The following is a 23,082-nucleotide window of genomic DNA, read 5'->3' on the forward strand; positions in this document are numbered from 1 at the left end:
CTGTATTACTGAAAATTTCTACACAGAATACTATCAACAATTACTTGACTAAACTATGGATTGGCTGAAAAAAAAAACTATTCTCTCAAAAAATAATAAAATCATACAAAATTATGACTTCAAATAATATATTGCATGCAATATATTGAAGAAGACGTTGTACATGAATCATGAAACTATTTTAAACATTTGTTCCATTGTACTAGTGAAATACTATTTTCATGTACTTTTTTAAAAGGCTTATTGAACTTGCAATTATATAATACATTGAAAAAGATTTAAATAATTTAATTACACTTCTTTAGTTTCAGTCAAAATTTATTTTAGTCAAGAAGTTCTACTTCGAAATCTGAACCTATCGTATTTCCTGATCATTCTCTTATATCTAATACAGTCTCAGCTGCTTATTTGACCAATATCCAGAAAAGTGCATTTATATTCCAATTGTCAGATTGGTCATCTTTAGTCATAACTTTAGAAGGACAGGGGATTTGAACTGAAGTATCTTGGTTTTATTAGATAACTGTGTTTTAATTATTGCTGGTATTATCAAAGTTTAAAACCTGGTTTTACGCCAATGAAAGTACATAAGTTGGTTGATACATTAGTTTAAGGTTTAATTTGACAAAGAATATTGTTTTGATTGGCTCACTTATTTAATTCTTTTTTTTTTCCTGAATTAGACATAATTTAGGAAAACTGTTATATCCTATTTTAATGCAGGTGATCATATTTTTACACGTGTAATCACTGCATGACAAACAATTTCATGCAAACCACATTTTTAGAAGTTCACGTTCAGAAGAATTTATAAAATAATACAAAGGAACAAAGGCTGATAGTCTATCTAAGCATCAAATACCTGCTACACATTGATGTTCATCAAAATGAAAATTATTTGATCTTCCCGATCAAAGTAAAAAATAATTCTTCTAGGCATTTAAGAGCTATCATTAACACTGGGTCAAATTTAGGACCACATTTACTATAAAAATCTTTGAAAATATATCTGAACACTTTAGCAAAATTTAATGAAATGACTTCTTACTGCCTGCTACACCATATTCAACATAAAAGTTCGCATGATCTGGTCCCTCATACTCCCAACTGATATTGGCATAGGTCTCAGCAGCAGCTGTTGTAACATTTCTGATCCTTGGATAAAGTGGTTGCACTGAATACACAACAGAAAAACAAAGCAGAATACAAAAATGTGACTTCATAAATTAAAAAAAAAAATTGATTTTAAGAAGTTACTATGTTAATTTAGACCATACAGACAAAGTACAGTACATTTGTCATTATTTCCATTACTGGAAATTAGTGACTAAAGTAGCATATTTGGTAATTGAATCCTAGGCAGTTACTATACTATCAAATTATAAAGTAAAATCTGTGTACACTACTGAGCATGCCCTGTACCACAAAAACTGCCAAACGCTAAAATACCTAATTGCCAAAATTCTGGAAAACATTATTTCTATTCATCTAGAATTAAAATGCAGACAGCTGGAAAGTGAGAACACTGTCAGGGTAACGGGAAATGGTAAGAGAGAACGGACTTCGGAAGGTAGTACACACATCCCTTTACGCCACGTGTGACTGAATGGACTGCAAATGCCTCAACTGCAAGCCCTCACGGGATTTTGTCTCTATTGCATTGATAATGATAAAAAAGGAAGACAATACCCTTATAGAATGTTGGACGGACAGTGTGCATGACTGGGGAGGTTGCAAAAAGGGTTTCTGAATATCCTTCACCATCAGAGATAGTAGGAAAGAAAAAATAGAGAGTAAAACCACTTTGCATCGAAAAGTAGCATTTAAATAATACAATAAAACCTTACCTGTTAAATGAATAACACATGCACACTCTAAGTTCATGCAGGATTCAATTTGTTCTACTTGTTAAAATAAGGAACAGCTAAGTGATACACATGTATTTGAAAGCAAACTGAAGTATGTGTGTACTGACACCTTTACTTTCACAGACCATTTCTGAAATGAGCTTCATTAATGTTAATGAATTCACGGCACCTTTAGACATTGGAACATTAGACATCAGATATTGGAAAGCCAATATCAGAATACTCTGATGTGAAGGACACAAATCACCGGAATGCAAGAAGCTGTTCATTTTAAGGTACTGTGTCTTACTGTTGACGTTCTTGTTAGACAACAGTACTTCTCACAGATACGCCTTACGCCCACATCTATGAGAAGCACTTCACACTCTTCAGCACCCTGTAGTTAGCCACTTCTTTGCTCCTACCTTCATTCTTTGTTCTCCAATTATGCTTGTTACGAATGGACACATATTTCAGTATTTTTCTTTGCCTAATACTAATAAAAAATAGATTTTAATAGTTCTAATAGTGTAATAGTGCAGATACAAAGAGGATGCTCCTCAAGGCCATGAAATTAGTTTTCAATGAAAACGCCTCACTCGCTTTGCCGCTGACTTTTTGTATTCTGCTAAAATTATCTTCGTTTTTAGAAACAACATCAAAAATACTTCCCAAAGGACCAGGAGACATCAGAGGTAAAAACTTAGTCTCAGTAAAGACAAATGGCAGAATTCCAATGACTTCACCTACGTGAGAAAGTAAAATGGGCAAAAGCCTGTTCTCAAGGCAAGAGGTGCTGCACAGATTTTATCTATGTACTTAAATTATTTTCTCCTCAAAACAGCATGGCTTTGTCCATAGGGCTGACTGGAAGCAGCTCCAAATGAGATTCAAAGAGAAAATGGCTTACTTTGGCATCATAAAATAAATAAATTTGTATACAAGCCCCTAGCACAGACTAAATAATTTGAGTACCATGTCTAGAAAACTATAGTTTCTAAGTTGTTTTTTTTTAAATACCGAAATGATGCATATTCCATCAATTCGCCTGAAAATGTATTCTCATGCTCACAAACTTTCACAATATCAGACTTTTTATCCCCATACTTGCATCAAATTTTTCTTAACTCTATTCCAGTAGTACTCACTCAACTCTTCAATATGTATTAAACTAATTATTCCCACATTTGATGTCACTGCAGGTAAGTTGTGCTTATATATTTTACATGTGATTTCTTTAAACCAAAAATAATAAGGAATATAATATTTAAATACTAAAGAATATATTAATTCCTTGACTAAAACTACCTTAACAAAATCAAATGGAAAGCATTAGATTTTTAAAAAGCCATCTAGGTTACTATGTCAACAACAATACCCCTAAGAAATACCAGAGCCAGAGCTGTCTATGGGAAATATAGCATGTAACCATATACACTACGGTAATGCAAGGGGATTACATTCTGCTTCGCTGTGCCACTTGAAGGTAGCGAGAGGAAAGAACAGCAGGCTCTAAATTTAGAGAGGTGCAGAGTCGGAGATTGCAGACAGGATATATAAACTTCCTTCCTCATTTGCACACAGGAACGGGTGTCTGTTACAATCAGCATCTAAGCATTTGTTCTGTGCCAAGAAAACAACTGGTTTGTATTCTAAATACGACTTTGTTTTGTTTCATTAAATTGTATTTTTTCAAACCCGTATCTTCCTGGATTTTGCTCTTCCCCTGAAGATGTCTAATTAGCAGCACAACTGTATGACTGATATTTGTCACCAATATTAAAGACAGAAGAAACTCTTTTTAATTATCTGTGTCAAACTCTTGCAAAGAGATGTCACAGAATTACACCTAACTTCTCCCTCCTCATGCCTGAGCACCTGGGGATGGAGAAACCGTCTCATCTTCTGTGAAAGACTCCAGATGACAGACAGATTATCTTATCTTGTGTTCTGGGTTTCTTTTTCCATCTCCAATTTCCAGCTTCTGCTCTGATTAAAGAGTTGCCTGCTAGATTAAAAACCTGGTATATGGTGAATGCCTTTCTGTCCTATGACTGCATATAACAATTAAGTTTGCTCTGAAAATTACCTTCATTCTCTTGGTGTCTTAGTTTCTAAATCCTCTCAAGTAACCTATTTATGCTTACATTTATCAGATTTACTCTCATCTGATTCTTACCAACAACTGTTTGTATAGATTTATCCGTGTTTAGTATTTGGTCGGGTTTAAGTTCTGTTTTTTTCCTATTGAATACAGTGCACCAAGAAATTTGTTCAGTAGCACATTTATGTTCCAAATCATTATTTTCGTAATTCTTCCTCTTTTCACTACTGCTTGACCTAATTTTTCAGCACGCCTGGAAACTTTTAGTTCTGTCTTTTAAATGTGCCATATTTGCAACATGAATACACACATCAGAAGATAAAAGATGGCTGATGGATCCTGAGGTGATGAAAGCCTAGAGTCGAAGTAGTTGCAACATTCAAAACTTGTCTCCAATCTACCCAGACTCTTGCCTTCTCAATCAGCACACCTCTAATTATAATCAGCCTCTTAGTTCTTCAATATGTTTCCCAGCACTGTTCACAAATGCAAAATGTGTAATTGTCAGTTGGCAGAAACTCTCAGCGTGTGCAAGCGCCAGTTGGTACAAAGGGGGGGCAGAAAGCTTTGTTTCGGGGAGCAGGGCTTTTTCAGTCGCGGAGCACAGTGCTCTCTTGATCTGTAACCATGCACGACGCTGTGCAGCAGCGCTGACAAAAGCATTGCTCTAAAACTGATGGGAATGGATTGTTAGTAAGTTACGGTTTTTATACAGACCGACTCTCATTCAGCTACCTCCAGTAAATTAAGCTCTTTTAACCACGCTACGATACAATGCAAAATTTAGCTGGCAGGTCTGAGTATGGTTCCATTCCCGTAGTGAGATATGGTATACAAGCTGCTGCCAACTGTTGAGAATGAGGCCGAGACTCAAAGTAAAATTTTCCTTTCTTTTCCAATTAATCCCAGTGCTTTTTTTAGTGGAGTTTTTTGTAGAGTTGTATTTAATCTTCCTGCCTTTTAAGAACACAGTTCCTCCAAGTGACACAGTTACTCTTGGGCTGCAGATTCAATAGAATTTAGTAAGACATGACATGAGATATGAATGAATTTTAACAACAGAATAGGTACTCTCTCTCAAGATTTAGTTCAGCAAAACAATAAATGAAATAATCCCCAAAGTGACTAAACTTTAGGGATTTTCATGGGATTCACCTGATAACCCAGCAAAAATAGCAAGTAAGTGACAAGCACACATTTGAAGATCAGTGTTAAATGGATAAAAAACCCGGCAAAGCAGCATATCATAGAAAATTAGCTAAAATGCATATATAAAAAGAAAAATTCAAGTGAAAAAACCCCATACCCACACACAGGAAAAGAATGCAAGAAATCATTTCACTAATAAGCATTTAGTGGGGCATGGATTTTGCGTGATATCTCCGAAGCGAAAGGTATTTGCAGGAATTTTTGCATTGCAATAATCATCATTTTCTCTAGTTTAGCATGCAAAGCATCGTCATCATTCCCAGTAGACTTAAAAGAGGACAAACAGTGGTTCTGCATAGCAGGCTGCACTGAAAGTATCACATAGATACATTATGGAGAAGTCCACAGGGAGAGAGCGGCTGAAGGAACAGTACAAAATTACTATGATCAACTTGAAAAGAAAAAGCAGCCTGAACTTGTTAGCAAAAAATATGGAGACATTATGTGAAATGATTCAAAGAGGGAGGGAAAACAGATGGTGGGCAGGAAAAATGATTCAAAGAATAGCATTTTGTATGGAACAAAGAAAACTGAGATGATCCTATCTTCTCCAAAGAGATCAGAGATACGAATCCATCTGAGACTGATTTCTAGCCTACAGTGAAGAGCTACATATCGGAGATTCAGTCAGAAAAAAAAGAATAGTTTCAAACCCAGGGGCTGACCACTTGTATTTCTCCCTTGCAACAAAAGTATTTTTGTCAATAATACTTGAGATGTGAAGTTCACATGAAGAAGGCAGACCAGACTGCGTATCGCAGTGACAGGAAGCGTTAGCTTCAATTAAAGGTAACTGTGATCTCACAACCTTACTTTAATTGCAGTTCAGGACTGCCAGTCACCCGTGTCTGCGTGCACGCAGACTACAAGACATTACTTTCAAATAAAAATGCTGACTAAATCAAAAAGAAACTGAAAAGTGAAACAAGAAGGGTTGTGAAATGCAGAGACTGGCACGTCATGCCATGACTCCCTACACTTCAGCTTACCACAAATACTATAATAAGCCCCTGTGACTGTTTATTTTAATGAGCAACTTTCATTTCTACCACTGGTCAAATTTCTATTCTCTTCCTTCCTCTATAGTCCAGTCATTTAAAACTTCTAATGGAAAAGGGTAGTGAGACTTGATTCCAGTGACCATCTGAGTCACTTTCCAGCTGCTAGTATCATTATTTTATATGTAATCAAGTTATTCCCCAATTTTTCTCACACCTTTGTTACCTCACGCCTGTTGTTAGATGTCAATACATAAATGGCAATGTCAATGCGTGCTGCTTATCTAATACTAGGTATACTACATCATCTTTTAAATACGCAGTTTTCAGACGCATTTAGAATATAGGTTGCTAAGAAGAAAAACAATTATTTTTTTCTTTGTAGTGCCATAATTTGATGAAATTTAAGTCATTTATAACATCACAATATTAGAAAAGAAAAGATAGTGCAAGTCAAATAGGAGTATCAATTACAACAGGACAGCTTGCCCGTCTAGTAAAATAATGTGTCTTGTGATTTACTCATGTGGGCTTGTGAAAGAATGACATGGATCTCCTCTGCTAAGTTTCCCTTAGAGAAGGAAAAAAACTAAATTCTTGTAATTTGCCAAGATCCACTGTATTTCTGCTATTTGATGCAATGGCTCTGTTTGTGTAAAGAACTTTTTCATTAGGATGGTGCCCGTATTACAGGGAGACAATAATTTCCTTCTTCTATTGCTCCCCCCCCCCATTTGAATAGAGCTTCTAAGTTTATTCCAGCTATATAAAAAAAAAAAATATTATTCATTTATCTAAATCCCTTAGCCTTGACCTCTATTTCATGTTTTCATCTAAATTGTTATTTTACCTTATGGGAAAAATGCATAAAACTTGCTTCTCTACTTATTGGTCTAGAATATACTGGATATCTTTACTTAACACCAGTATAGTCATTACAATCACACAAACTCAGTTGGGACAAATATTAAAAGCGTCAAGTGTAGCAGTAAGCAAACTGGTTACTTTCATTGTTTTTAAAATAATAAAAGACGCCTGTCTAAAAAGATGGCAAAAGGCACATGGTGTCAAGAGACAGGGAATGTACTTTGGAACTACAATAAAGATATTGAGACACTCTAAGATGCTTAGGTTTACCGTAGCAGTATTTCCCACTGCCCTGTAATACACAGTTGTACTCTGAGAAGTGAAATATGTCCCAAGTTGCACAGCTTGCCCAGGTTTAGATGATTTTAATTCCTCCAGGACTTCGTGTCTAATGTTTCTGACTGGCTAAGAGGCAGGTCTCCAGGGGCAGCCAGCCAGTAGAAAACACCAAGTACAGAAATTTCAGTGCAATTTAGGATGACTGAATCTGGGACCTATTGTCTTCTTAACTTCCAAGATGAATGTGCTCAAATGAAAGAGAAAGGGTAATTACATTTTTCTGGTAAGTTATGCCCTTCCAAATGAAAAAACGGAGATGTTTTTGATAGATCACAAAAAAACTGAGAATCTAAATTTCAACTTCTCCTTGGTTTGGCTTTGGGTCCACAACAGTAAGAACCGTATATACGTAAAGGCCCTCCTGCACTTAACAGAGGAGTAAAAATTCACTGCTGGGTACGGCTTCTTCTTGAGTGGGCTGAGTATTTCTGTCTTCCAAATCCACCCACTCATGAGACCAAATAATTTGGCACTTGATCTTGGTAATACGATCCTCCTTTTCCTTCCTCATAGTCCCTGACCAGGAGCGAAACAGTTAATCACGTTAATGTAAGTAACCGTTGAGCACATTCATCTCAGACCTGCAGCAACTCAGATGTCCTAACAGATGTCATGGCTTTAGTTCCATCCTGTTTGCAGTTCCAAAGTTTTCTTTGCAATTGTAAGAGCTAGATGCTACAGGAATATGGGAAAACTTTGAAACCATAAACGGCATGGAACCAAACGAAGACATCTGCTTAGTTTTCAGAGAATTTGAGATGACAGCTCTGAAACGTGAGCTGCTCCAGCTGATCTTACAAATAAGGCACTTTCTACTAGCCACAGACTGTGATACAGCTATAATTAGACCTCAGTTTCACACAGAGAATCCATTTTTCCTTGCATGAGTTTTTATAGTCAGCTATAAAATAATGAGAACTTAATTTACATTTCTGCTGTTAATGTCCAGGACTACAAGCCAGTTTGATTGTGCCAATCTGTGCTGACTTCTCAGCTACAACTAGTCTAAAAAACAGTGGGAAAGACTTGTCATTAAAATAAATCCACAACTCTATACACTTACCAGAAATGCAACTGATATTAGAATATACTTAGGTATATACATATATATAATATATGCACAAATGAATGCATACATACATATATATAGTCTAACTTACACCATACTGTGTGAATTAAGTTCTTTTTTTCTGGCTGTTATCATTCAAAACATCTAATCACCAAGTGGAAAGAAAATTTATGTAAAACAATTTATGCTTCCTGTAAAAAATGTTGGGTATTTGATGTACAGAGTTTGATTTGGGACGTTTATGGTCTGAGAATCTGAAGCAGAGATGTTCATTATTTTTAATGACATCTCTGTGATAAAATGACACATACATATAGAGACACCTTTCTGACTTACAGCTACTTACTACTTACAGTAGTAAGACTTAATTACTACTACAGTCCTCAGGACAATCATTGCTTCTGACAGAAAAGGTATCAAAATTCATAAAAACTGTGTGCAAAAATGTGAAGAACGTGTTGTTTGACAGAACTGCATCATAAAGAACAAAATATTACTGAATTCAAGAATAAGGAAGATAATATGTTTCCCTCACTGAACTATCCTCAAGTGCTCACTCACAAGATCTGTGAACCTAAGACAGCAGGAAGCTATTTGTCTGTATATTCAATCTGATACTCGAAGTGAGACGTATACAGAGGGTATTGTCAGTCATCTGCCGCCTATGCACAGCTGGCTTGCAAAGAAATAAATCTGATAAATGGGTAGCATTAATCAGCAGCGGGAAAAAGAACACACCTACTTTTTTAAAACAAAAAAAAAAGCACATGGCACAGGCAGTGAAAAAATCTCCTTTGCAAAAGTGCTGTTTTTTCTACTCCGGCTAATCAGTGCTAGTGCACCTGGATCCTGAATATTTATGACAGTGACATACATCTGCTAAATGTTCAGAAATAATTAGACTTTGCTGAAGAAAAGCTAATGAATTCCCCTGGAACTCTGTGGCAAAATAAAGAGATGAAAGGTATTAATAAGCATTCTGGATTCTTTTTTTAAAAAAACAAAACAAAACAAAATAAAACCCACAAATGTTTTCTTCCAGCACTGATTAATACTTTGTATAGTAATGTGTACTCCAAGATTTTCTGTCCTTACCAAATTTCCCCATTTGCAACACTGCAAAATCCACACATTAACAAATCATGCAGTTTCATTTTACCTTTGCCTGCACCTACAGCAGGACGGAGAATACCAGCTTTAATGGAGGAAAACAAGAACAGGAACACTATATAATTAGATACAACACCAAAGGGAACATACATATATAATTTCATTATAGACCAGAAAAGCATGCAGACTAGATAAAATGTATTAATTCAAATAAATTAGAAACCATCCACTTATGCTGAACACTGACAGACTATTAGAAGACAAAAATTAATATACATGCATTTACAAAATTTTATTGATCATGCTTGTTACGATTCAGGATTTAAAATAAATGTTGTTCATACGCAACCTTAATACATTATTAGAGAAATTGTATTGCGTACCAGCTCATCTATGGCAATTCCAATAAACTATAATTTTACTAAGCATAAAAATACATGAAAACATGGTATCAAGATGGACTTTTAATATTAAGATGTGCAAAATCATAAAAGGCTTTCCCCCCAAATTTTGCCTTTGCTTTGAATTACTCTCATTTTATTAAGCTTTCATATTTAAATAAATAACATCTTCAATGAAAGAACTGCAAAAATCAGAGAACTAGAATGGCTATAAATGTAAAAATCAATAGTGACAGAAGTGAACAATATATTTAAGAGTATTTAAATATTATACAATATCACCAGTTACTTGGGACCATAGATGACAAATTCATTTCTGCAGCTTTTTTGAAGTTACGGTTTTTGCCAGCTCTGTGAAAAAATTTTAGACCTCACAGAAGCTGTTGCATACTTCATAAGAGAAATAATTTCCTCTGCCATAAAGCTGCATCACTTCAGTATTGTTCTCTGTGACCAGAGCACGTCAATGAAGCAGAATAGGTGAATGGAAGACCACTTAAAATGTAAAGTTACATGAAAGTTTGAAGCCCAAAAAGCCAAAGTCTTGGATCTTGTAAGTTTATATCAAAAGGAGGGGCTTTACACCTCTTTTGGGGCTTCCACTTACAGTAGAAATCCTTTGCACATCTTTTCTTAAAAACTATTTAAAATCTTTTATTAGTGTATAATAACAGTTAGGAAAGCTCTAGAGAAAATTTCACTAGGGGCTATTTTCTTAATGGAAGGAAGTATCAGTAATATTTTTAATAAAATTTGTAGTGGTTTTTAAACTCAATGGGTTTTCTTTATACATACCCATCTTACCTTCATCCATAATTGTTACTGCTTCCTCGGTTATTTGACTTCCTGATCCAACTGAAGTTTGTGCATTAAAGTAAAACTTGTACCGTGTGCTGTAATTTAAATTTTTTAATATCAAGCTGCTCTCGTTGGCAGGAATTCTTATCTCTACCAAGGGACCTAATTCATGTGTGTTGTTAACTGTTGTTACAAGAAAAAAAAAAAAGAAGTTAGTTAGGAAAATTGACGACATTATCACTGTGTTAAAAAAAGGCTTTTTTTGTTTGTATTTATTTGTTTTGTTTGTCTGCTTCATTGTTCATCTCAGGTTTTATGAATGATAATCTACAGTTTCAAAATAGTCACATTTGTGTAAAAAGGATCTATGCGAGGGGCCAAAATTCAAGAGGGAGATAGGAAACACCTACAAGTTTTTTAAGTTCAAGTTCCATTCTTGTAAATAACTGAATCTGAGGCAACTGAGTCCACATCAAATCACCTGAAGTTACACACATCTGAAACACTGATCATTAAAAAAATCTGAAACTCTAAACTAGCTACCTCGTAATAAATTCAGTATGCTTCGGAAAAAAAATACTGAAGTGACTTGTATCTAATGCCGAGGAACAGAGGAAGTTGGTAAGTGGAAGAAAACAAACTTCCTTAACCTGCTCCATGCACGTGAGCCTCTTAATTTCCAGTGTGACTGCTGACAAATTTCTGGGCAAGTAAGCAGTGTCATGGGGATCCTAGAGAAGTGATTTATATAGCTCTGATAAGAGGAAATGGCACATTTATAATTTTTTCATTTTAAAATTAAAGTACCATGAAAATTGAAGAAGCAGACAACAATACAATTGATGTATTTTGATCGACTTCTAATGATATTTTCTCTGCAGTTAGAAGGTAGGATTTCTAAGCGGTAGCATCTTGCTTCTAACTTGGCTGTCAATTGTATGTAGGACTTCACCTCCATCTTTCTGTGAAGCACGGTTTGAAGAAATAAAAGTAATGGAAAAACGCTGACCTTGTACTTGAACAAGTGAAGTCTTCCAGAGTCATCTATATTGCCACAAATACATTAATCTTTTTCAAACTTGGCATCTACAATGCAATCATATCTTTTCTAACACACTTTTTTCTTAATAAAGGGATTGCTATTTGGTAGACATATTGTCTAAGTTAGAGTTATATAGTCATAATTAACTTACTTGGCTGAAACTTCAGTATGTATGATGTCAAAACACCATTTGGATGGGTAGGTGAACCCCACTCCAGAGTCAGAGAATCCAATGTTGGGTTAGTAATCTTCAAAAAGGAGGGTGAGCTAGGGACTTTTAAGAAGAACATACAGTAAATACAAAGTACATTAACTTAAAACAGTTCATGAATTATTTATTCTTAAGATTATTACTGTATTGAGCCAGATCATTATTTTCTAATGTCCAAGAGGCAAATTCAGCAATTACACCCTTAGTGTTCTATTTCTGAATATACCACACTTAAGTTTATGCTCTACCTTTCTCATTTCATACCTCCTTCAGGGGTCTTAAATACTTTGTCTGGGCTTGCTGGTCCTTCTCCTTTACCATTAACAACTCTAACATTCAGCTTGTAAGAACTATAGGGCTCCAGCCCTGGCAACATTCCAAAAGTCTTGTTTCCCCTGAAAGTCAAGATCTTTTTTTCTACATGCCGCCTACTCCTTCTGGATAGACTCTGCACTTTCCAGTAGTAAACCTAAAGACAAAAGAAAATCTACAGTGAGTGTTTGAGTGTTCTGATTTTACAAACTCTAAGCTTTTTGATGAGTATCCATGATTTACAGGTATGAATAACTGCAATTTTAATAAGTTCAGGTGAGAAACAGCATAGAGCTTTCCTGCTCCAGAAACAGACCTTGTCCAGAAACAGTCATGTCTACACAACTGGGTGAAGACTACCGCCTGCCAATTCTGCTAATGCTCAAAGCCAGATTAACACAAGTGCTGGTTTGGAACTGCATTAATGTGTGATGGTTCTCATGTTAGCAAGTCCATCTGAGAGGCAGGACTCATTCATACCATCCATTCTTGCAGTAAGAAGTCTACACAGCTTCCAAAGCAGACCTGCACTTTGCCACTTTGTTATGTCCCACACCTGACCACTATTCCTTGTGATGTGGAAGCCAAGTAGATATTTTTACATGGGAAAGAAACCAAAAGATTTATCTGGGCTGGAAAAATATACAAGTTCTGAAAGGACTCTGAGATTACAGTCATGGAATGATCTCCATGTAGAGACAGGAAGACTATTCCTCCATTTACGTGACAACTAGATCAAACCACAAAGCTGATTCTGGTGTCCTATTTACGGATTAAATTTCTAAGAAACTACAGATGAACCTCAGAGGTAATTACCTTGACTGCACTCCCTTTACTACACAGCCTCTCTACCATGATATCTGGAAAGATATTAACAGTTGCCCTACAAAGACTCGTGTTATTCTAGGATTATCACCTTCAAATACACCATTGTTCATTTTTCACAGCATAATTTTCATGCATGTATGATCACACACTAAAACTGATAAAGCAATGTAAATGGGTAAAATTCTGGTTCCATTTAAGCCAACTGCAAACCACATCTTTAACTAAGGAAGCTGGGATTTCATATATGGATTCAGAAAAGGGAACTCTTAAAACTTACAAAGTCCAACTAGATCGCTTACAAAGCAATGTTATACTAACACCAGCTTTCTATCGCCAACAACATATCATTTCACTCTAATCACTGTTAAGTGCCACTGAGTTTTACATGGCTTGAGTTCACGTTTTTCAACACTGCCAGCTGTCATCCTGTAGCTCTTATCCTACCAACTAGGGTAGAAACCCATTTACAAGCTAATAAAAGCTTGAAGTGTTGGTACTATTAGTATTGAAACTCATCAGGAACGGTTCATGATATTTTAAGAACTGTTAGCCAGTAACTTTTCACAAAGCACATTGTTAGAGCTGGGTCCTCACTTTTCACTAGCCAGGATGAAATTAAAAGAGAGCTTTAATAAGCTGGGTTTGATAAGCAGTGATTAGGAGGAAGAATATGACAGTAAAAGAGACTGCATCGTATTTTTCACATACTGTATTGAATAAGCACTGAAGAAGAATAAGAATAATAGGAATTCTTAAGAATAATAGGAAAAAATGGCAGCAGTAACAGCAAAAAGAATGATTTTTAAAATTTCTTCTTAGGTTTGAAATGCTTTATAGTACCACAGTATACCAAGTAATAGCTAGATTAATACAAGAGCAAAATATGAGTGATGTGCTGTAGGCTGCTGCTAGTTAGATGTCTTCCTGCTTTGTTCAGACATTTGTCTTCATGACATGACTCTTTAGAAAAATGCCCCTCTCTTTATTAAGAAATAAGTCCCTAATGCAACACTGCATATTGGGCTACTGTCTGAAATAATTTTATTAATTAGGAAAGCCTGAGTTTGCTAGCAAGATTTTGCTGATGTGTTAAAAAAGAGACAGTTATGTACTTTGTAAACTATGTCAATAACTAAGACACTTAAAGTGTACTCTGTATCCATGAAAAGTTTTCAGCTGGTATTCAGAGAAAGCTTTATAACAATAACTATGTACTATGTCTTAGGACTTGTCATGCCTTCTTTAGTTTTTAACCTATTTTAGCTTGATTTAGCTGTATCTGCAAAAATTATTTAAGAACTTTTGCTGCATCTGCAACTTATTCAAGGATATACCATTGTCTGATTTGTCCTAGCCAAAACAGCAAAACTAGTCAGTGGTCAGGTCTGTTGTCAATCCTGTGGTCTTGAGCTTGTTTTATTTATGATTATTAACTAACTTATTTTAGCTGTAGTTTTGCTTAGCTTTGTGTAATTGTGTGGTTCTCCTCCCCACAGAAAAAAAAAAAAAAAATCGAACCGTATACAGAGAAGGACTAACACACCAAACAGAAGTAATCATGGTATGACCAACCTCTTGGACCAAGTGGAGAGGAAAGTGTGCAGCCGATTAGCAAAAACAGGATAGAAAAAAACCCTCAGAGATTCCAAGTCTGAGCAAAACCAAATCTCCATCTAAACTTGGAATGATCACAACTCACTGTAACCATGCCTTTGAGGAGTGAGAACGTCTGATATGGGCAGATGTTTGCGTCTATGGACTTTTTTGCATTATTAATAATCTTTAACAGAAATTTGGTGATGCGGACTATGAGCATTAGCATTGCTGTAACTGGGTTAATAATAAGCATTAACTTCACTAAATTCTAACTCTTTAATCCTCACATAATGGATGTTTTCTTTTGGTTGCCCATTTGTCTGTGACATACCCAGTTGATACGAGATTGTCATCTAACAGATAAACATCTAACAGGCTGGTAAGTCCTGTTTCTCAGCCAAGTTTATTATCTAGGGCAAAGCACCACACTAATTGCAAATACTTATGCTAGCTCATGCAGAACTAGCTGAAGTCTCTCTGGACAGTGGCATTTTGTGCCAGGTAAGTGACATTCAAATACCAGGAACTCACATTCCTGTGGTAACTGAAAATCAGTTGCAATGCTCTTAAAGGCTACTCCTCCCTTTTATAAGTATGATGTACATTTATTGTCCTTCAAATATTCTTTAGTCTTTTCATTTTTCAAATACTTATTTTTCCTCCTTTCATTTAAATAGAAGTAGTTCAAATTAGTCTGTCTGATGAAGTAACCTATTTTGGGCTGTGTAACTAGTCTGTTTTGTCAGAATGTATTCATTAGTATACTTGCAGAGGAGCAAAGAAGTAATGATTTTTTATTTTCTTCTATTGTTGCATAGGAAGTCAGTATATCCTCTCATTCCACTCTTCCCTCCACAACCAGTCTACCATACTTCTGCATTTTCCACTCTTGATTTTCTTCTGATAGGCTTCTAGTGCAATCCCTGAAGCATCTTTTGCCATCAGATTTTCCCTGTTCTCCAGGGACACCAGTTCCCCCAGTTTCTAACCCTGAAGTCCTTCTGTCTCTCATTTTCTATTAATTGCAGTCTTTTGTCTCCAACACAGCCTTCTCAGCTATCATCAAGGCCAGCGCGTTCACTTACACTGAGCTTCCTTCAATTATACGTACACTCCAAATCTTCTGCCATTTCCTATCTCCTTAACTTGAGTTTTTAAACTGAGCTTTTTCCTGGCCTCCAGAAATACACAGTACCCAGCATAAAGAAGGGCAACAGCATCCTGGCCTGTAGCAGGACTACAGAAGCAATTGCCTCCCTGTACTTGGCACTGGTGAGGCCCCATCTCAAGTACTGTGTTCAGTTTTGGGCCCCTCACTACAGAAAAGACACTGAGGTGCTGGAGCATGTCCAAAGAAGGGCAACAAAGCTGGTGAGAGCTCTGGAGAACAAGTCTTATGAGGAGCAGCTGAGGGAACTGGGGCTGTTTAGTCTGGAGGAAAGGAGACTGAGGTGAGACCTTATTCTCTACAACTACCTGAAAGGAGGTTGCAGAGAGGTGGGGGTCAGTTTCTTCTCCCAAGGTACAAGTGAGGAAATGGCCTCAAGTTGTGCCAGGGTAGGTTTAGGATGGATATTAGGAAAAATTTCTTCACAAAAAGGGTTGTCAAGCATTGGAACAGGCTGCCCAGGGAAGTGGTGGAATCACAATCCCTGGAGGTATTTAAGACGGGTAGACGCGGTGCTGAGGGTCATGGTTTCATGGTGGTTTTGGAAGTTGTTCAGTTGACGGTTGAACTCGATGATCTCAAAGGTCCCTTCCAATCTATACGATTCTATGATAAGCTAGCAAGTGGCCAGTTACAGAGAATTAAAGATGTGATTAATCATATTATGGCAGAAGATGAGTAATCTTAGCGTTAGACCTAGAAGAGACTCCTACAGAAACTATTTCTCCTCATCTTTTAAATATCCTTTTGGAATAAGATCTGCAAAACTATTATCATTTTTTAAAATCTATATAACGTGTGCAAATTTAACTGCAAACATCCTATTTTTCTTCAAGGACACTGTCACAGAAGGCTACTATTACAAGTCAGGAACATTGCTGAAGTTTAAATGAATTGTATCAATGCTGCTGTTCTTGTCAGCAGAATTTGTGATCTCACTGAAAAGCAAGGGTCCTCTTATATGTCAGTTACTTCAATCTGGATAGTCTCATATAGGAAGAGTGATCTATTTTAAGAAAGGAGGAACAGAAAGCTTTTGGCTGCACTTACTTTGTACCCTTGAAGGTGTCCTCGAACAGTTTTTAGTGGAACTGGGTCCCAATGCACCTTTGCTAATGTACTGTTAATAACATGAACCTGCACATTGCCCGGAGCAACCATTGGCACTGTGTGGAAAGGATGCAAGCACGTAGTTAGAATGAGACACTAGCCAAATATCGCATTCAAGGAGGTTAACATTTTCTCCAAATTACTTAATTTTAATTAAAACATTAAACTACCATCCTCCTTTTTCAATATTTTAGTATTTTAAATACCCATTTAGGTTACACATTTAGTTGCTTTTCACTAGTACAAATGAGTCAAACTACAAAACTTACAGTCTTCCCCGGAATGTCCAATCACCTCTGACGGCTCTGGTGCATATCCCAGGTCATTCAAAGCTTGTACTTTTATTTCATAGGGAACAAAGGTTGGTGTACCAGACACAATATATTTAGATACATTTGCAACTATAACAGACGTCCATTCATCATCAACATCTTTCTGACGCCAGCTGACTTTGTACTGAAGCCCTGGTCCATTAGACTGAAAACCTGTTAAAGACTGAAATGAAAAGAGTAAATGAAATTATTCTAAAAATATTCTGAAACATCTGAAAAATCCAAAATCACAAAGGAAATATATTGATTCTTCTTTAGAATTTTACTGAAAAATTACCACTGTGTTCTGTGACAGAGAAGCTCTGCTGAAATTTCCAAGCTGTGCAATTTAGCTTTTACAAGGGGCCAGTTCAGTCGCTTTTCATTCATTAGTAAAAATCACACTAAACGGTGACGGTGGCTAATTCTCATACAACCATACGTTGTGATTTCTGTATACTTATTTTGTTTTCAAATATTTCTAAAAAAAAGTGGAAGCGGGAAAAACAGTATAAACAGTGTTCCCTAGACAATGTTTCTTGCCTGGGCAGGGAAATTGGTTTTACATGGCTCTCCTGGAGCTCCTGTCACGAAGGTAAGGGCATGAGAGAGAAAACTTTTCCACAAAAGTTTTTTAGTGGAAGAGTGGACAGTAATTTAGTTTGTCACAAAAGTTGTGGGTAGAATTAGGATTCACATTAGAATTCATTCTAAAAGTAAGACTCTACTTGAGATAAACCACAATTTACATATTTAAATTCTCCTAAATTGGCAGCAAAACATCCTGTATTACCAAATTAATGCCTTATCTTGAGAAATCACTCAAGGAAAATACAGCACCTTAATTTTTATTGTTTTTTTTTTCATAATGCATGCAGCTTTTCCCTGAAAAGGAAGACACGAAATGTCTGGATTTTAGTCTTTTTCAAGAATGTTTTAAGCAAGTAAGACATTGGGTATTCTCATAGCATATTCACAGATCATTATTATTTTTCTTAAAAAATGCTACTCACAGACCTGAAAACAAAAAAATGAAAACAAACTTACCTCCCATGTTATTACCAAATTATCAGGTTCTGAACCTATCCCTTGTACATTAGAAGGATTTTCATCAGGGTCTAAAAATAAAATATTTACATGTGAAGACGAATGACTGCTGTTTGCATTCCAAGCAAATTCAACACCATTCATAGTATAAATCAATCACTGGTAAGCTGGAATAGTTATTTACTTGCAGATTTAGTCAGGTACTGTTCAGATGGTTCACTCGGCTGACTTCTGCCAATCTCATTGACAGCTATCACACGGAATGAGTAGTTGACATACGGAGACAACTTCAACTGTACAGTTGTCTGAGTTCCAGGAACTTCCGTCTGGTAATGCCATACCCCTGGTTCATGCAGCCCATCTTCATATTCAATCACAAAGTCTGCAAAGAGAAATCGAATCCAATTTTATGTCAAAACTTGCAACACCTTCCTAGATCAGTGTAGGCATTTCTGAATGAGCTAATCAGAAGGAAGTGATCCAATCAACATTTTTAAAAATCATGCAAACTGAAATGCAAGTACATAAAACAGAACACAGATCTATAATGTGGATCTCAAAAGTACTGCTGAGGTAGAAATAGAATAGAAACACTCTTACTTTTATTCTTTGGTATTCTCACTAATGCAGTTACCTGTCAGGTAACACGTTATTACAAGAACTCTCTCTCAGGTACTGGATTTTAATGTAACAAGAACCCTTGGAACTATCACAGCAAGCAAGTGGGACAAGATTGGAATTTTGATGTAAAAGTAATATTTGGCTGACAAATATATTGGTCTTAGTTGTATCAAGCTAACAGTAAGTTGTACCTGTACAATATTAAAACTCTGAGTACTTCATTCTCCCCAGTGAGACTGGCTTATTGAAGAACTATCTAAAGTCAAGAACCAGTACTTGAGGAAGGATTTTGAGAGCACTTCTCAGTACTTTCAAATTAAGTCAAGGAATGTATGTTCAGAAGCTAAATTTCTTGAGAGTTGTCTGTGTGAACATTACGATAATTACTGTTAAGACCCTACAGAGTATATAACCTTAGTGATAAATAGGTTTATAGAATTCCAAAAAGAAAATCATATTCATTATCAAAGACAAAAGGACATTTTTTTCAGCTGTGAAACAGCTAAAAAAGCTTCCTGCTCTTAGGTATGAGATATAAATTTTGAACGCTTAAGAGGAATTGTTAGAATACAGCAAATAAATGGGAGAAGAATGCATAGTCGGAGTATATCATAGAACCTTAAGTTTAGATACACAAAATTTACACGAGCATCAAATGTTTGTCTGTTGTGTAACAAAAATTTTCCCCTATCTCACGTGTAGGTGGGGACACGAAGCCAGAATATGGCTCAGAATACATCCTGTTTGCATTGCTAAAGAAATTCTGAGGGGCGTCCAGAAAATGCTTTTAGAAGAATACTTACAGTACCAAATACAAATAATCCACAGGAGTTTGAGAAGCCAAGATGTTCAAGAAGTAAAATAGATATGTAGTACTAATCATAGCCTTCTGGACTTAAGGCCTGCAGATTTCATCCTGACCTGGGTAGTAAGAAAGATGGAGAACTTGCCCCAAATTACTGCCTGAGTTGCCATTGGTGTTGTGTGCTCACGATAAAGGTCTTAGGATGGAATGTCTTCTGGATCAAAGTCTTTGTTGAAAAGGTTACTAACTAACCAAAAGCACCAACTGACATTCTGCCTGCAACTCTAGTAGAAAAATTTATAGGACGCTTCAAGGAAAAAAATCTGAGGTTTCAGAGAGATTCTAGCATCTCAGTCATATTACTTCTGTAAAGGGATCACTCATAATGAAGTGCTATCTTTGAGTCTTGATCTGCATTTTGAAGTGATAGTTACAGCACCAGCATTAATAAGGTTACTTACGAAGCAAATGCCTTATTTTGCAGGCTCTGAGGGGACAACACAGCAATATAAATTGTATCATAATTAAAACCAGCATTATTTAGTCAAGAGTTCAATTTCCAGTATCAGAGTACACGCAGTATCTCGCTTCCAGAAAAACTCTGACATGAGCCAACACCACCTACTATCATCTCTTTCGAAACAGTGTGATCTCATTGTTATACAAAAGTAGTGTCAGAAGTGTGTCTTCTGGTTAGAAAAAAAAAGAAAAAGCTGATATAAGAGTATACGAATAAGCCGTAACTTAAACTCAATTCAAGTCTTTACATTAAATTTCTCTATATTATATTTTTTAAAGCATATTTCTAGTTGATACACATCAGACAAGTCTGAAAGTGTAAGACTTCAGCAAGATCCCTTGGTGTTTCATTGAAATGCAATCAAAATCTTTGATGTGTTCTGAAATTTCTGAAATTCTGCTTTTACAAAATTTCCTTTCCAGATGCCTGAGTCTTATGGTTTGTGTTCAGTTTTGATACTGACCAGCGTTAGACCCCGGAGAGCAACACTCAGTAAGTTAGCCCAACTCATTAATTCCAAATATAATGTGTACAGTGGCCTTGGTAATTTGTGGCAGTTACTAACTAAAAATACACTGCATAAATAATCAAATAATTACATTAAGTTGCTCATAATGAAAAAGTTTCCCCGACACATCTTTTTGATCCTAGTATTTTTTTGAAAACAAACAGTAACACCCTTCTTCCTTCCTCCTAATCTCCCTCTCCATTCTCTCTGTTCAACATAAGCAAGATTATCTTTCACCATGTCCTACTGGGAGAAGTGAGAGCATTTGAGATCAATTTCATGTCTCAAAAGTTTATAGATGTTCATTTTGTCTGTCTTATGGACACGCTTTATTCCTTCAACTGTCTGGACTAGAAAGAAACAGAAAAACTGTCTGCCTTATATTTTTGCAAAGAGTAAGTTTCTCTATCAGTAGTGACGGATAATCCCTAAAGAGGGCCGCCCTGCCATCCAGCGGGACCGGGACAGGCTGGAGAGCTGGGCAGAGAGGAACCTAATGAGGTTCAACATAAGCAAGTACAGGGTCCTGCACCTAGAGAGGAAAAATGCTAAGCATCAGTATAGCTTAGGGGTGGACCTGCTGGGAAGTAGCTCTGAGGAGAAGGATTTGGGGGTCCTGGTAGATAGTAAATTGTCAATGAGCCAGCAGCATGCCCTTGCTGCCAAAAAGGCCAGTGGAATCCTGGGCTGCATAGGGAAGAGTGTGGCCAGTAGGTCGAGGGAGGTCATTCTCCCCCTCTACTCGGCACTGGTGAGGCCACAACTGGAATACTGTGTCCAGTTTTGGGCTCCCCAGTTCAAGAGGGACAGGGAACTGCTGGAGTGAGTCCAGCGAAGGGCAACCAAGATGACTGAGGGATTGGAGCATCTCCCTTATGAGGAAAGGCTGAGAGAGCTGGGACTCTTTAGCCTGGAGAAGAGAAGGCTGAGGGGAGACCTTATTACTACTTACAAATATCTAAAGGGTGGGTTGAAGGAGGATGGAGCCACACTCTTCTCAGTGGTTCCCAGTGACAGGACGAGGGGCAATGGGTGCAAGTTGGAACATAGAAGTTCTGTTCCAACACACGAAAAAAACTTCTTTACAGTTCGGGTGACAGAGCACTGGCACAGGCTGCCCAGGGAGGTTGTGGAGTCCCCTTCTCTGGAGATTTTCAAAACCCGCCTGGATGCAGTCCTGAGTAATGTGCTCTGGGCAATCCTGCTTCAGCAGGGGAGTTGGACTAGATGATCTCTAGAGGTCCCTTCCAACTCTGAAAATTCTGTGATTCTGTGATTCTGTGATACTGGTACTGATGCTATTTCAAATTCACGGGAATTACAGAAGAGGTAATGCAAGATATTAGTAAGCCTCTCCTTCAGAAGCATACCACTAATGAACAAGTCTGCTCTCTACATATTCATAAGACCGGACCTTGTCAGACAGAGCTCACATCAGTATCAACTTCTATGTTAATTAGCACAGGTTTTTGGATTAAAAGCCCAGCTCTTTAGGGCAGTAAATAAGTCTTTCTGCTTGGCTGTACAGAAGACGACATTCAGTGAATTTTTGTTATGTAAATAAATGGCAATTGTAGCGAATAAATTTACCCTTCTTCCAGGCTGCACACAAAATCTATCTCAGAACTCTTTGGAACCTGAGAACAGTAAACATAATGCTGTTAATGTAATGCAATAGATACAAACAAACATACTTGTAATGGGGCTGTTGTTTTCGTCTCCTGGTATCCATGACAGTTCAACGCTTCTTTCCAGCTGGCCTGTCAGTTCCAAGTCAAAGGGTGGATTTGGCCGAGCTGTAAATCAAATGAACACAAAGTAAATAATCACACCAGAATATGTAGTTTCACCTTTGAAAAAATCCTTACATTCCAATCAAAAGAATTCCACAAATACAGCAGGGCAGATCTACTCACTTACGTAAGCATGACTTAATGACCATTAGCATGCAATTGTTACAAAACAGAGATAAAATGGAGAACTGATGTATCTGGAAACTTCTGTACATTAACAAGAATATATATTTGATTTTATCTACGTCTGATTGCACTGAGGTATAAAAAATATAATGAGCTGCAAAGAATTATGAAATCCAAGTTCAGTTTATATTTGAATGATTATGGGTGGTTATCTATTGTAACTAGAAATATGTAATAAAACATGGAAAATAAAGAAGCATTCACATCAAAGAAGCTTGTCTAGAATCACTACAAATATTTTGCATGTGAATTCAAAGCAAGTATAGTTCAAATAGAAACTAA

The 23,082-nt window shown here is 36.6% G+C and overlaps 1 protein-coding gene across 6 annotated transcripts in view; it reads right to left on the bottom strand.

Moving 5' to 3' along the window:
- The window catches only part of NRCAM (neuronal cell adhesion molecule), a 74,176-nt gene that overhangs the window by 16,880 nt on the left and 34,214 nt on the right, over nucleotides 1-23,082 (bottom strand). For 2 of the 6 annotated variants that reach the window (XM_009880858.1, XM_009880857.1), the window contains 9 exons: nucleotides 22,516-22,617; nucleotides 18,552-18,749; nucleotides 18,368-18,438; nucleotides 17,279-17,504; nucleotides 16,950-17,065; nucleotides 12,260-12,464; nucleotides 11,936-12,058; nucleotides 10,749-10,925; nucleotides 9,593-9,628 (listed from right to left, as the gene is read on the bottom strand). In XM_009880858.1, coding sequence (XP_009879160.1) covers nucleotides 9,593-9,628; nucleotides 10,749-10,925; nucleotides 11,936-12,058; nucleotides 12,260-12,464; nucleotides 16,950-17,065; nucleotides 17,279-17,504; nucleotides 18,368-18,438; nucleotides 18,552-18,749; nucleotides 22,516-22,617 — 1,254 coding nt within the window. Of the gene's footprint in view, nucleotides 1-1,048; nucleotides 1,175-9,592; nucleotides 9,629-10,748; nucleotides 10,926-11,935; nucleotides 12,059-12,259; nucleotides 12,465-16,949; nucleotides 17,066-17,278; nucleotides 17,505-18,367; nucleotides 18,439-18,551; nucleotides 18,750-22,515; nucleotides 22,618-23,082 lie in introns of all 6 variants that reach the window. The other 4 variants (XM_009880859.1, XM_009880860.1, XM_009880855.1 and 1 more) reach the window with 3 other exon arrangements.

This window comes from Charadrius vociferus, unplaced genomic scaffold (assembly GCF_000708025.1).
Source record: "Charadrius vociferus isolate BGI_N301 unplaced genomic scaffold, ASM70802v2 scaffold52, whole genome shotgun sequence".
NCBI lineage: Eukaryota > Metazoa > Chordata > Aves > Charadriiformes > Charadriidae > Charadrius > Charadrius vociferus.